The sequence below is a fragment of the Rhipicephalus microplus genome, unplaced genomic scaffold, assembly GCF_043290135.1.
Source record: "Rhipicephalus microplus isolate Deutch F79 unplaced genomic scaffold, USDA_Rmic scaffold_48, whole genome shotgun sequence".
NCBI classification, from domain to species: domain Eukaryota; kingdom Metazoa; phylum Arthropoda; class Arachnida; order Ixodida; family Ixodidae; genus Rhipicephalus; species Rhipicephalus microplus.
Genome location: NW_027464621.1, coordinates 710,938 through 725,485, shown reverse-complemented (window position 1 = coordinate 725,485; position 14,548 = coordinate 710,938). Strand labels below are relative to the sequence as shown.

At 45.6% G+C, this 14,548-nt stretch overlaps 1 protein-coding gene across 2 annotated transcripts in view; it reads left to right on the top strand.

Annotated features, from left to right (window-relative positions):
• Window positions 1-3,839: 3,839 nt before the first annotated feature.
• Snrk (SNF related kinase) overlaps window positions 3,840-14,548 on the top strand; it is a 153,749-nt gene continuing 143,040 nt past the window's right edge. The window contains exons 1-2 of one of the 2 annotated variants that reach the window (XM_075884799.1): window positions 3,840-5,090; window positions 5,568-5,709. In XM_075884799.1, the coding sequence (XP_075740914.1) occupies window positions 4,496-5,090; window positions 5,568-5,709 (737 nt within the window). In that variant the 5' untranslated portion in view covers window positions 3,840-4,495. The remainder of the gene's footprint in view (window positions 5,091-5,567; window positions 5,710-14,548) is intronic. The other variant, XM_037428719.2, reaches the window with a different exon arrangement.

The window sequence follows — 14,548 nt, the reverse complement described above, 5'->3', positions numbered from 1 at the left end:
GGCGGTCAGATCTGCAACGCAGCAGAGGGTGCTAAGAATCTCTGGATCCGGACAGGCCGCCATTGCAACCTGAACTTGGCAACGTTTAACGCTAGAACCTTATCTAGTGAGGGAAGTCTAGCTGTACTATTTGAGGAGCTAGAGGGTGTTAAATGGGCCCATAATAGGGCTCAGTGAGGTTAGGAGGACAGATGAGGCCTATACGGTGCTACAGAATGGGCAGGTCCTTTGCTATCGGGGCTTGGCTGAAAGAAGAGAACTGGAAGTGGGGTTCCTAATTCACAGAAACATAGCTGGCAACTTAGAGGAATACTCTAGCATTATTGAAAGGGTGGTAGGTATCGTAATTAAACTGAATAAGAGATACAAGATGAAGATGGTACAGGCTTACGCGCCTACATCCAGCCATGATGACGCTTCTGTTGAAAGCTTCTATGAAGACGTGGAATCGGCAATGAGTAAGGTAAAAACACAGTATACAATACTGATGGGAGACTTTAATGCAAAGGTAGGGAAGAAGCAGGCTGGAGACCAGGCAGTAGGAGATCATGGCATCGGTACTAGAAACGCCAGAGGAGAGCTACTAGTAGAATTCGCAGGACGCAATAATTTACGGATTTTGAATACCTTCTACCGAAAACAAGGAAACCGCAAGTGGACATAACGGAGCCCTAATGGCGAAAATAAGAACGAAATAGACTTTATAATGAGTGCACACCCAGGCATCGTGCAGGATGTGGAAGTGGTTGGCAAGGTACGATGCAGTGACCATAAAATGGTACGGTCTCGAATTTGCCTAGACTTGAGAAAGGAACGACAGAAACTGATACGCAAGAAGCCAATCAATGAGCTAGCACTGAGAGGGAAAGTACAGGAATTCAGAGTCTTGCTTCAGAACAGGTACTCGACTCTTAGTGAGGAAACCAACCTTAGCATAGATACAATGAATGATAATCTGACGAGTATCATTACGGAGTGTGCAGTGGAAGTTGGAGGCAGGGTAGTTAGACAGGACACTGGCAAGCTTTCCCAGGAAACGAAGAATCCCATTAAGAAGCGTCAAATCATGAAAGTCTCAAGTACAACAGACAAAATAGAACTGGCAGAGCTTTCGAAGTTGATTGATAGGCGTAAGGCATGCGATGTGAGAAGGTATAACATGGAGAGAATTGAACACGCTCTGAAAAACGGAGGAAGCGTCAAAGCAGTGAAGAGGAAACTTGGGATAGGCGAAAATCGGACGTATGCACTAAGAGACAAAGAAGGCAAAATAACTGCCAATATGGATAGGATATTTAAAATAGCGGAGAAGTTTTACAGAGATCTGTACAGTAGCCGGGACAACCACGACTTTAATACTATAAAAACTAGCAGTAACCCAGATGACACCCCACCAGTAATGATAGAAGAATTCAGAAAAGCTTTGGAGAGCATGCAAAGAGGCAAAGCTGCTGGTGAGGATCAGGTATACCATCAGATCTGCTGAAAAATGGAGGACAGATTGTGTTGATTGTGTTAGAAAAACTAGCCACCCTGTTTACGAGGCGTCTCCTGACGGGAAGAGTACCAGAGTCTTGGAAGAACGCTAACATTATCTTAATACATAAGAAAGGAGATGACAAGGACTTGAAGAATTACAGGCCGATTAGCTTGCTCTCTGTAGTATACAAGCTATTTACAAAAGTAATTGCTAACAGAGTAAAGAAAACATGAGAATTCAATCAACCAAAGGAACAAGCAGGATTTCGAGCAGGCTACTCAACAATCGACCACATTCATACTATCAATCAGGTAATAGAGAAATGCTCAGAATATAACCAACTACTATACATAGCCTTTATAGATTACGAGAAGGCGTTTGATTCAGTAGAAATATCAGCCGTCATGCAGACACTGTGGAATCAGGGCGTCGATCAAGTATATATAAACATTCTGGAAGAAATCTACAGGGGATCAACTGCTACCATAGTGCTTCATAAAGAAAGCAACAGAATACCAATCAAGAAAGGTGTAAGGCAGGGGGACACAATCTCCCCAAGCGTGCTTACAGGAGGTTTTCAGAAGCCTAGAATGGGATAAGAGTTAATGGAGAGTACCTTAGTAACCTGCGCTTCGCAGATGACATTGCATTGCTGAGTAACTCAGGGGACGAATTGCAACTCATGATTACGGAGTTAGACAAGGAGAGCAGAAAGGCAGGTCTTAAATTGAATCTGCAGAAAACGAAAGTAATGTACAACAACCTCAGAAAAGAGCAGCGCTTCGAGATAGGTAATAGTGCACTTCAAGTTGTAAAAGACTATGTATACTTAGGGCAGGTAATAACCGCGGAGCCGAACCACGAGATTGAAGTAACTAGAAGAATAAGAATGGCGAGCACTCTCAAATTATGACCGGTAGATTGCCACTATCCCTCAAGAGAAAGGTATATAACAGCTGTATCTTGCCGGTACTTAGCTACGGAGCGGAAACCTGGAGACTTACAAAGAGGGTTCAGCTTAAATTGAGGACGACGCAGCGAGCAATGGAAAGAAAAATGGTAGGTGTAACCTTAAAAGACAAGAAAAGAGCAGAGTGGATTAGGGAACAAACTGGGGTTAAGGATATCATAGCTGAAATCAAGGAGAAGAAATGGACATGGGCCGGGCATGTAGCACGTAGACGGGATAACCGCTGGTCGTTAAGGGTAACTAACTAGATTCCCAGAGAAGGAAAGCGGGTTAGGGGGAGACAGAAGGTTAGATGGGCAGATGAGATTAAGGAGTTTGCGGGTATAAATTGGCAGCAGAAAGCACAGGACCAGGTTAACTGGGGAACATGGGAGAGGCCTTTGTCCTGCACTGGACGTAGGCTGCTGCTGATGCTGCTAATGATATATATATATATATATATATATATATATATATATATATATATATATATATATATATATATATATATATATATATATATATATATATATATATATATATATATATATATATATATATATATATATATATATATATATATATATATATATTGACAAGTACACGTAATTAAGTCACGCGTCACCACCCCCTTAACAATATGGCGCCTTAGAACAGCTGCTATTTATACGCCGTGCATTTTTCGTCCAACTACGTTAGACTTGAACTAGTTTTGAGACCTCATACTGTTCAAAAGCTGAAATTTAGAGTGCGCATTAGTACAGATGCACGCTATATTCAGCTTCGACAACTATGAACGTTGGGCGCAGGGCTACCCAGGATTTTTTTTAGGGAGGGGAGTGCAGCAGAACGTCTTTGTCAATTGGTGGTCGCTGTGAATACGTGTAGACATTTTAGTATACCGTGAAAAGTTAAATTACGAAAACATTTCGTGGTGTAGGGGGTTCAGGTTCCCTTCCTCGTCCCTCAACTTACGGCCTCCTGGTTCTGCGTGCGTTTGACACGATATTTTTTTTTTCCTCTCACAGCTTTCTGAGCGCAGCTAACTTCCAGTAAATCGACTCAGTTATTCTTAACATTGTAGAAGCCTGCTCAACAATGAAAGAGTTGAGAGAACAAATCAGAATAAGAGACACCCTTTCTAAATAATTTTTGATATATCACAAGGACTTTTATGGGTCTCAAATTTAGTAGATTGGCGTAACGTACTTAAAGGGTTATGACATCATGTGCTAGACATGAATGATAGGCAGGTACGAAGAAATCTGTATAAAAAAAGCGCACCGGAGAAGCCGGAGCGCATAGCAGTTCCTGCGCGCGGCGCGCGGCTCTTTCAGTATTATTCGGCATCAGCGCCGCCGCTACGGGCAACACGGAAAACTGGTAGGCGTTCGGTGGCGCGGCCACGCCACTCAACGCTTCTAGTACACTCTCCTCTAGGTATTTGTGCTCCGTGATCTGTTTCATTTGTGAGCTTACCTAAAAAAAAAAAATCGCCTCTACGTAAAATTTTGCACTGTTTTTTGGATGAAATAACTGCGATGCACGCCACGGTCACAATTTTTGGGACAAAGTTTATTTGTGTGGGGATTATGTGACGCCTGCTGATTTTGCACCACGTTGTGGTTTACTCTTATCAGTTGTGTCAGCCATAGAGCTTTTCATAAAATTATTTTTGTGTGATATTTGTCAGCGGCTTCGCAATAGTTGCAGACGACAACATATGCAGTTATTCAGAAAGCTAAATCTTTAATAATATTGTCGCAACGCTGCTTTACATCAGCACCTAAACGACAACTTCGCGAGAAATGACAGAATGTATCAATTGCTGCAGGAGGCAAAGGATGCACAAACTATAAAAAGGTGAAATGGTAAAACCGCGAGAGCACGGTGTGCGCAAATGTCTGCGCAGTAGGCGCCGCTACGTCTGTTGACTGCTGGTCGGTCCAGTAACCACCTAGTTTTTTTTTTTTAATTTCTTCCTGCGAAGACGTTTTCGCCTGTGGACGACACGTTTAATCTGCGGCACAGCGGGGCTCCCGGTGGGAGCGGCAGCGGGCCAAAGAATGAACAGGCCTAAGCACCAGCAGCAGTATGACCCGAAGATCGCGGGTCTCTACGATCTTGGCGACACGCTCGGCCGGGGCCATTTTGCGGTGGTGAAGCTCGCTCGGCACGTCTTCACGGGAGAGCAAGTGGCCGTCAAGGTGATCGACAAGACCAAGCTAGACGAAGTTTCGAGGGCCCACTTATTCCAAGAGGTCCGCTGCATGAAACTGGTGCAGCACCCGAACGTTGTGCGGCTCTACGAAGTCATCGACACGCAGACGAAACTCTACCTTGTGCTCGAATACGGCGATGGGGGGGACATGTACGATTACATCATGAAGCACGATCGGGGCGTGAGCGAGCAAGCCGCACGCAAGTACTTTCGCCAAATCGTGCACGCCATTTGGTACTGCCACAAACTGCACGTCGTGCACCGCGACCTTAAGCCGGAAAATGTGGTCTTCTTTGAGAAACTCGAAATGGTGAAGCTCACTGACTTTGGCTTTAGCAACAAGTTTTGTCCTGGCCAAAAACTCGAGACTTCTTGCGGCTCCTTGGCTTACTCGGCTCCCGAAATCCTCTTGGGCGATTCTTATGATGCGCCCAAAGTTGGTAAGAACAGTCCTTCCTTGGCGCTCAGCCGTGTTTCGATTGGATGAATGTACTACGTTAGGTCTGTCACTAAGCGTATTGCACGTACCCGAACTGTGTGACATTTTTTTTTACATACCGCATTTACCCAGTTCTAACGCGCACCTGACTTACATGACCCCAAAACAAAAATACAGCTATGGGGTAGTTTAAGCGCCTGTACCCGAATCTAGCGCGCATACGATTTTGAGGCCTAAATTTCCCGAAAAGAAAATGGGGAGGGGGGGGGGGTGTTTGTTGGAATAAGGTAAATACATTACTAGACAGTATTGGGGTAAAACCATGCATAGCGCTGATCCATCTCTGTTAAATGTTCCTTCATTGTGCCCTTAAGCATTCGCATGCTTTCACATTCATTTTATGTGAAGGGTTTTCTTGTAGTATGTAGCTTGTGGTCAACTGTAATTTGTTGACAATGGCTGTGCAATTTTGGGACAGATGTCTGGAGCCTGGGTGTTATCCTCTACATGCTGGTTTGTGGCCATGCCCCTTTCCAAGAGGCTAATGACAGCGAAACTCTCACAATGATAATGGACTGCAAGTACACCATCCCTCCACACGTCTCTGATGACTGCAAAAGGCAAGGGCTATTTTCGTAAATGTATCCCTTCCCTGCAGCCAGCATGCATAAAAATATGCCCTATCACTCCCTTTGAAAACATTATTCACTGTTAAGATATCTTACTATTATTGTACGCCCCATTGCAAAGAAGTACAAGCCAGCCACTATCTGGCCTTTAATTTTTTGTGATTGGGTGCGAATACTCTTCTAAGACAGTGTATAGCTCTTGTGCATGACAGGTTATGTATTGAAGTTTTGTCTGCGACAAAGAGCTGTGCAAAGGAGTTGTGTTGTGTGGTAGCAGCTCCTGCATCAAGGGAGCTGATGAGTGAAAGAAGATGGTCATTTAAAATCTTCATTTATGCCTATTCAGGGTAAGTTTAGTGCCTCGGCGTTCGTTCCACATTGTGTAGCTGAATGAAAAGTGTTGAGTGCTTTATAAAGCTACCAGTGTGCCACGACAATTGACATCATTAACTATCCATTTTCATTTTCCTTTTTGTTATGTCTATGCATTGTTGGGAAAACTGCAAAGGTGCTTGTACATTGCATTAAAGAGATATATTCAGGCTTGCTTTGATGAATGTTGTCATATTATTCTGCCTGAAAAAAATTCTGGTCCGCTTATTAGTGCTGCAACATTACTGAAAATACAACACGCTGTGGCAGCATGTATCAACATAAAAGGTTTCTCATGGTAGCAAGTTTAATCCTTGGGTGCCTGCGTTGTCTGCTCTCTGTGCTAATTTATATTGATGAAATTTTATATCATTGTAGCTTTTTCAATAAAGTATACAGTGAAAAAAAATTTTTGGCTGATCCAAGTAAAGTTCATTAGGGGCATAGTGATAACAAAGACAAACATGGGTTCGAATTCAACACTCTCCGTATCACTTCTGCTCTATTCTTGTTTAGAGAAATAAACATGTATAACAGTTCTCAAACCAGTTCTCAATACTGAACTGGTCTAAACTTCGTCTTCCAAACATTGCACAGTGGTAACGTGAAAATACTGCAGAGAGAACCGATCAAGTAAATTTGCTAGGGCTTTTATTTTGTCATTGTTCGTTTAGTTTTATGCTTTGTTTCTAAATTTTGCATCTTTTTCTGAGCACATGGCACAAATATGTTCTTCGGGGGACTCTAAGTACCAATTGATGTGTTTGTAGCATTCGATATACTCATGAGTACGTGTTTTAATCAAGACTGCGTTCCCCGAAAAGGAGGAGGGCAAAGTCATGTCCATGTGCCACCCATGGTGACAGCGTGAACCACGCTGAACGCAGTATTTCATGCATTCTTTCTACATCCCAATACGATATAGCCGTTAGCTTTAATCGAGGAACTTTAGTTACCCAGATGGGGTTATCGTCTTGGGATCTATGTGGAAATCAGTGCGTTTCGGTGGAAAAAAGCAGGAGCGAGGACAACATGGCTGGTGCATGATCTACAGAGTGACCACTTGCTGCTCCACCTAGCGCCACTTGAACTGTGCCGTACCAGGTCAATATTCCTTCTCACCCGCTTGCAATCAGCCACCACCAGTTGGGAATGACGCTGGTCTTGAAAAACCAGGCAGAACTATCGTGAGTCGATACTTGAATATGTCTCTGTAATTACCCGACGCCTGTACATATTTGTAGATACTGTTGCTGTTTTGAAAGAGAAGTTTGGAATGTCAGGCCTCATGCTCTAAGCTCTCCTAACCCTTCGGGGTAGCATTGGCGCCCGCATACCCAGTCGTCTAGTCGCAACTGTGGATGGCAGTAGTTAGGTGATATCTTGACTCTGGCTTTGTGAGCAGTGGCGTAACTAAGGGGTAGAAGGGGGCAAGGGGGAATAAGTGCCCCGGGCGCCTCTTGGGAGACGGTACTGAGCCGAGTTCGCTCAACATGCGCTCGGGGACTTCCTGAGGACTCAAACATCATGCCAGCACTTCACGCCTTGTGGAAAGGTCACCCCTACAGATTCGAAACCAGTGAGGTCATGCCACTACATTCTTTCAACACTCGCTTCCTCACATTCTTCTCCCCTGGTACCACCCATGAGGCTAGAGGCTCTTTGACTAGTTAAATGGTGCTCCTTTCCTTCAACAAATGAAACACAATCTTATGAGAGCCTGTGGCTTCTGGAAACCTGTGGCTCGTGTGAGCAAAAAGCCTGTGGCTCCTTCGCATTGACAAGCCCATAAAGAACAATAAGATAAATAGGTTCGTGTAAGCCTGTTTCCACATGAGCACGATTTAAAATATGATTGTAGGTATTCTGGGTAGTAGAGAGAAACTTTTTCTGGAATTCTAACTTCTCTATCTTGGTGACCTGGCATACGTTTGCATGTGCATATATATATATATATATATAAAGTATAAAAGTAGATGCGCTTCGCATAACTTTTTAATTCAGCCGACGTTTCGACGGGAGCCCCATCTTTTTCAAGGCATAACGATGACGATGTAAATATATATATATATATATATTGTGGGTGCTTGTTATTAACATTGTCATCATCCCTGCTTGATCATAATCACCATCATCCGCTTGTCTCTTTGTCCTCATCACCACTGTGGGTCATCGTAATCGCCTGTGTGCAGGCTCTGCTTGTTCGTTTTGCGAGGTCTTTCCTCGAATAAACGTCGCAACCAAGACTTCATACGTGATGGAGGTGCATTTTCGGTCCTCTGTCTTCCCGCAACCCGCTCTACCCCCTGGAGCTTCGTTTAGGCCACTGCTTGTGCCCACTGTTCGGCAGTATACCGCAGAACGAGCCTGCCGCCGCTGATGTCATCAACAATGCGCCGCCCCTCCTGTTTTCATTACCGGACACCAGCGCGAACCCCCGCTCTTTGCTGGTGTGCGTGGAGAAGACATAGAAGACTGGCTTGGTGACTGCGACCGAGTAAGTGTCGCCAATCGGTGCCACGAGGCCGCCAAACTGCGTTAAGTTGCTTTCTATCTAACTGGATTCGCGAAGACATGGTATTTCAACCACGTCATTGACTTACCCGACTCCGACCACCGGCTCCGACACATTTTTGGGACACCAGCCATTTGTTCTTACGTCGCGAAGAGGACCCTTGATACTCCCTGACAACATCTCGGCGAATCTTACACTTCCTACATTGAGGATGTCCTTGCACCGTGCTGGTGTGTAAATTCTTCTATGCCAGAATCGGACAAAGTATGCCACATCTTGAAAGGCATTGGACCTGTTGCCTTTAATGCCCTCGCTGCGCAAAATCTAGCTATCATTGCTGACGTCGTCGGGACATGCCAGCGCCTTAATGCGCTGCATTCCGTTCGTCTCCAACCAGGCATTGGCGACCATCACTCCATGTTTCGTAGATGACTATGTGACCTCATCCGGGGCATTATACATGAAGAATTGCAGTCTATGGGCTTCACACCTCCTTCACCGCGTTCAACACAGTCTTCGGGAGTTTCCTTGTGTGACCTCATCAGGGAGGAACTTACATCCCTGACCGGCCTTACAGCCACCTGTTTCTTGCCTCATATCAACCTACATTCAAGTTGCTGCCGCGCCTCCGAGCGACGTACACGTGACATTGCCGCAACCATCTTACGTGACGGTTGCTGCCGCTCCCCCGGTCTACTACTGTTCAATGCCGCCAGACCCTTTTTCAGCCTACTTGACCACGCTATCTCCAGGTGCCCGGAATGCCTTCTACTCCCCACCCTGGCGCTCGTCCCGCCTTGTCTGCTATTACTGCGGCAATCGTGGCCACATATCTCGTTTCTGCCGAAAGCGCGAGCAAGATGAACGTCAAGGTTGCGACGTGCGTTAACGAGATGGGTCTACTGGAGCCTTTTATCAAGGTCACCGTCTTTCGTCTCTTTCGCACCGGTCTCCATCTCCATCGGCATCGAATGCACCATAGAACAGCCGGTACACGAGACGCCACTCGTTTTCGCCATTCCGCCGTTCTTCTTCTCCACTTCTGCCCGTCTCATTTTCCCCGGATAATCATTCGGAAAACTAAATGATATAGTTTGTGGAGGAAAAGCTGCTTTCGGATTTAGAACAGAAGTTTCTCCATCAGGCCCGTAACATGGTTTTTGTGGAAGGAGTGTGTGTCGATGTTTTGGTGGACAAGGGAGCGACATTTTCTATTATACGTGCTGATTTGTGTGAACTACTAAACAAAGTAATGACACCTTACGATGGTCCCACGTTAGTTGCTGCCCAGGGAAACATCATTCGCCCTTCCGTGTACGTGTTTTCGACGGCATCCGCCATCATGTCCAGTTTGCTGTCCTGTCCCGCTGCTCTCTCCAATTATTTTAGGGTGGGATTTTCTATCATCTGCTCCCGCAACTATTTGTTGTGCACAACGCGTTGTTCACCTTACTGACATGCAACTACATGCTTGACGACGACAATCAGAAGCCACTTCGTCTGGTCGCTGTGAAAGACATCGAACTGCCGCCACTGCAAGAGCAAATTGTCACCATTACGTCCAATGACAACTACCACGGCGATGTATTGGTGTCCCTATCCACACTTTGCGTTCGTAAAGGCATAGTTCTTCCGTCCGGTCTCGTTTGTTTTCTCAATGGATTTGCACTCGTCACCGCCGTAAACCCTACACCGAAGAAGATCCTACTGTCACAAAGCACCACTGTGGCTCGTGTTGCCGACTACGAGCCTGTATTTGTCATGCCACTTCTGGCCATCGCATCCAAAGACCCTTCCTTCGGTGAGCATGCTTCTTTCTCCGCCTTTACCACTGCTATCAGCAGTGACTTGACAACTTCACAGACGCAGCAGCTGCTTGGACTGTTACAGAAACACGCAAATTCTTTTGATATTTACTCGTCTACGCTTGGCTGCACTACTACTACAGTATATCGAATTAAAACAGTTGGGACATCTATCGTACACCTCCGACCCTACCGCGTGTCTCTAGCTTAAAGAAAAATTATAGAAGAAAACGTTGCTCACATGCTTAAACAGGAAGTCATCCGTCCGTCATCTAGCCCTTGGTAGTCTCCTATTGTTTTGGTCCGTAAAAAAGATGGTTCTGTGCGTTTTCGCGGGGACTACCGGGTGCTCAAGAAGATCGCACGCAAAAACGTGTACCCCATGCCACACATTGATGACGCCCTTGATTTTCTACAAGGCGCGAAATTCTTTTGAAGCCTCGACTTGTGTTCAAGGTACTGAGAGATTCTCATGCGTGAAGACAATTAGGAGAAAAGAGCGTTCGCAACCCCCGATGGCCTATACAAATTCAACGTGATGCCTTTCAGGGCTCTGCAACGCGCCTGCAACTTTTGAGCGCATGATAGACACTGTGCTGCGCGGCCTGAAATTAAAAACTTGCCTTTGCTACCTGGACAACATAGTTATATTTTCGTCAACGTTTCCTGATCACCTAAACCGATTGGATCAAGTTCTGACGTGCCTTGCCGGCGCCGATCTGCAAATAAACACTCAGAAGTGCTCTTTCGCTAGCAAATATATCACAGTCTTAAGACATGTCGTTAGCAAAGATGGAATGCTGCTCAACCCTGACAAGATTTCTGCGGTCCTTCACTCTCCGTGTCTCGAAAGATCGAAGGAGCTGCACAGTTTACTTGGCCTCGCCTCCCATTTTTGCCAGTTTATCCAGAACTTTGCCTATATAGCTGCTCCATTACAACAGCTACTTGCTTCCAACGTCCCCTTTCTGAGGTTTCAAGAATGTCAAATGGCATTCAAGCTGGTAAAAGGTGCCCTCACGTCTGAGTCAGTGCTCTGCCATTTTCACGAAGCCACACTGACTATGCTTCATACCGACGCTAGCGGCCGTGGTATAGTAGCCATTCTACTGCAAGCCGACAGGTCTTCCCTAGAGAAAGTTGTTGCATATGCCAGTCGCATACTCATCACTGCCAAGAAGAACTACACGATAACTGAGCAAGAGTGTCTGGCTGTGGTTTGATTGGTGCAGAAGTTCCGTCCCTATCTCCACGGCCATCACTTCACAATCGTTACAGACTACCACGTCTTATGCTGGCTCTCTACACTGGAGAACTTGTCCGGACACTTGGGTCGGTGGATACTACGCCTACAGGAGTACGACTTTGACGTAATTTACAAGTCTTCCAGAAAACATCAAGACGCCGACGCTTTATCTCGTTGCCCGCTTCCTACTTTCCATATCAGCGTTAGCGAGAGCTCGACCGCCGCATCTACCATAGTTTATACGCTTGCCTCAATAGGGCAACCCTTTTCGGATGACTAGCCAACATTTAGCTCCCACCAGCGGTTGAATCCATACTGTAGACACATTATGGATCACCTTTTAGGAGCTTCTCATCCCCCTAACAAGTGACTTCATCGCCAACTCCTGACTTTAGGCTGTACAATAGGCTTCTGTGCCGCCACATTTACCATCCTGACGGTCACCGCTGGGTTCCTGGGCTGCCACGCTTTCTTTGATTTCATGTGCTCGAAGCCTTTCATGATGACTTGACTGCTGGCCATCTTGGTTTTAAAAAAACTCTTGACCACATTTGATGTCGGTATTACTGGCCTTTCTTCATGCGTAGCGCGCTACGTCAGTTCTTGCTCCCCATGCCAGCGTCGTAAACTACCGACATCTGCACCTGCTGGACCTCTACAGCCAATTGCGTGCTCTTCAATGCCATTCGAAGTTTTAGGTGTCGACCTCTACGGGCCTTTCCTCGTCACATATACTGGCAAACGATGGATAGTGAATGCCGTAGACTACCCGACTCCCTACGCCGAGACATCCTCTGTCGTTTCAGGCTCAGCTACGCAAGTTGCGGACTTTATTCTTCACATCATAATCTTGTGCCATGGGGCTCCTCATGTTCTGCTTAGTGACCGTGGCAAAGCGTTCCTGTCACAAATGGTAAATGAAGTACTGCGCGGTTCTGGAACTACTCACAAGACAACTTCAAGCTACTACCTTCAGACCAACGGTCTCACCGAAAGATTTTATTGAACCCTTGCTGACATGACAGCCAATTACGTCCAACCCGACCACAAAAATTGGGATACTCTTCTACCATTCCTGACCTTTGCCTACAACACCGCCCTTCAGCGAACAACTGGCTACTCACCGTTCTACCTCGTGTACGGACGTCCCCCTACTACCTTTCTCGACGTCTCCTTCTTTAACAGCCATGTTAATTCACGGCAATCTTCTAGTGAAGAATACATTTTCCGCCTGGCTCAGTCTCGCCTTCAGGCTCGCATCAATACTGAAGTGAAACAGCACGAGTGGAAGATCATCTATGACGCATCCCATCGGGTTGTGTCTTTCCGACCTGGTGACGAAGTGCTGCGTTTGACACCTATACGCACTCCTGGTCTCTGTGACAAATTCCAATCGTGCTTCATTGGGCTTTACATAGTTTTGGAACAGACTTCGCTGGGCAATTATCGTGTGACACCACATGTCGCCCCAATAGACCACCGTTACCGCAGCACCGAGATTGTCCACGTTCCTCGCATGAAACGTTTCTTGCGACGTTCCTCGTCACTTTTGCCTTATGGCGGCCAGGATGTCCTCTTCCAAGTGGGGAGAATTAGTGTGGGCATTTGTTATTTACATCGTCATCATCCTTGCTTGATCATAATCACTATCATCCGCTTGTCTCTTAGTCCTCATTGCCACTGTGGGTCATTGTCATCGTCTGTGGGCAGGCTCTGCCCGTTCGTTTTGAGAGGTCTTTCTTCAAATAAATGGTGTCGCATCCAAGACATCAAAATATATATATATATATATATATATATATACACACATAAATGTAATAATATATGCACAGTGGGAGGTGACACTTTTCTCTTTCTAGCTTCGCCACTGAACTGATCTCTTGAAATGTTCATTTTCTTCTAGTTTAGCCCAAAAAACCTTGGTTCTTCCAAATGTACATAGCCCTAGTGATAATCGGAAAGGGAAAGGGCTGCCCTCGGTCTTGTTGCTGAAGAGTTGCAATCGAAAAGCTCTTTACCAACTCGTCAAACATGCCAGTGTCCAAGTGTACGGCCAGTTTTCATGGGCAGATGTCGGGATGAAAGGCAGAAAGGATAAAACTAAGTATGGGCTTTCCTGCAAGGCTTTGTTCTTATTGCCTTCTAATGACCAACTTGTTCACAGACTGCTTTCTTTCGTCTAATTGCGTCACCCCTCCTTGTTTTTCTTTGTATTGGTACTCTCCACATGACATTTTTATTGATCAGCTTGTGTAGGTTGGGGTTGACTATGAAATGAAGGATGACGTTTTGTGTCTTCTTATGGAGAGTGAGTTGTCACATGTAAAGTCAATGTAACTCACTAAATCAACATTTGTGTTGCCAGTCCGCAGACAAAGTCTTCTTCTCTGAAGTGCTTGCAGCAAACGCATGCGCAAGACTTCGGCTCATTGCTCCTTCGAAGCTACCATGGGTTGTGATGCTTATTATTCTTGAAGTAAAACAGTAAACGTGAAATGACACCCTGCTCTTTTGCATGTGCGATGCATAAATTGTGCCACACAGCACTACTGAAAACATTGGTCACACTTTCCAAGCTCTTGTTGTTTCTAGATGTCAGTACACATAAACTGCTTGGGAAACGAGGCTGATTGAAGTCGGAGAGAAAAAAAATGCGCTTGGGCCGTTGACTACCCGTACTTAGAGCAAGGTTCTGTGAAGCAAGGTTGCGTCACGTGATCGTAATGTTGTGGCATGTCAAAACGCCCGTGTGTGCACTAATGAGCCTCGTGCAGAATAGCACTAAAGAGATACAGGCAGTTGAGCTGCTATGGCTAATTGTCCTATTATGATTGCATTCATGTCATTATTACTGTGAACTGAGCTTTGATTGATATGTGGAGTTTAACATTC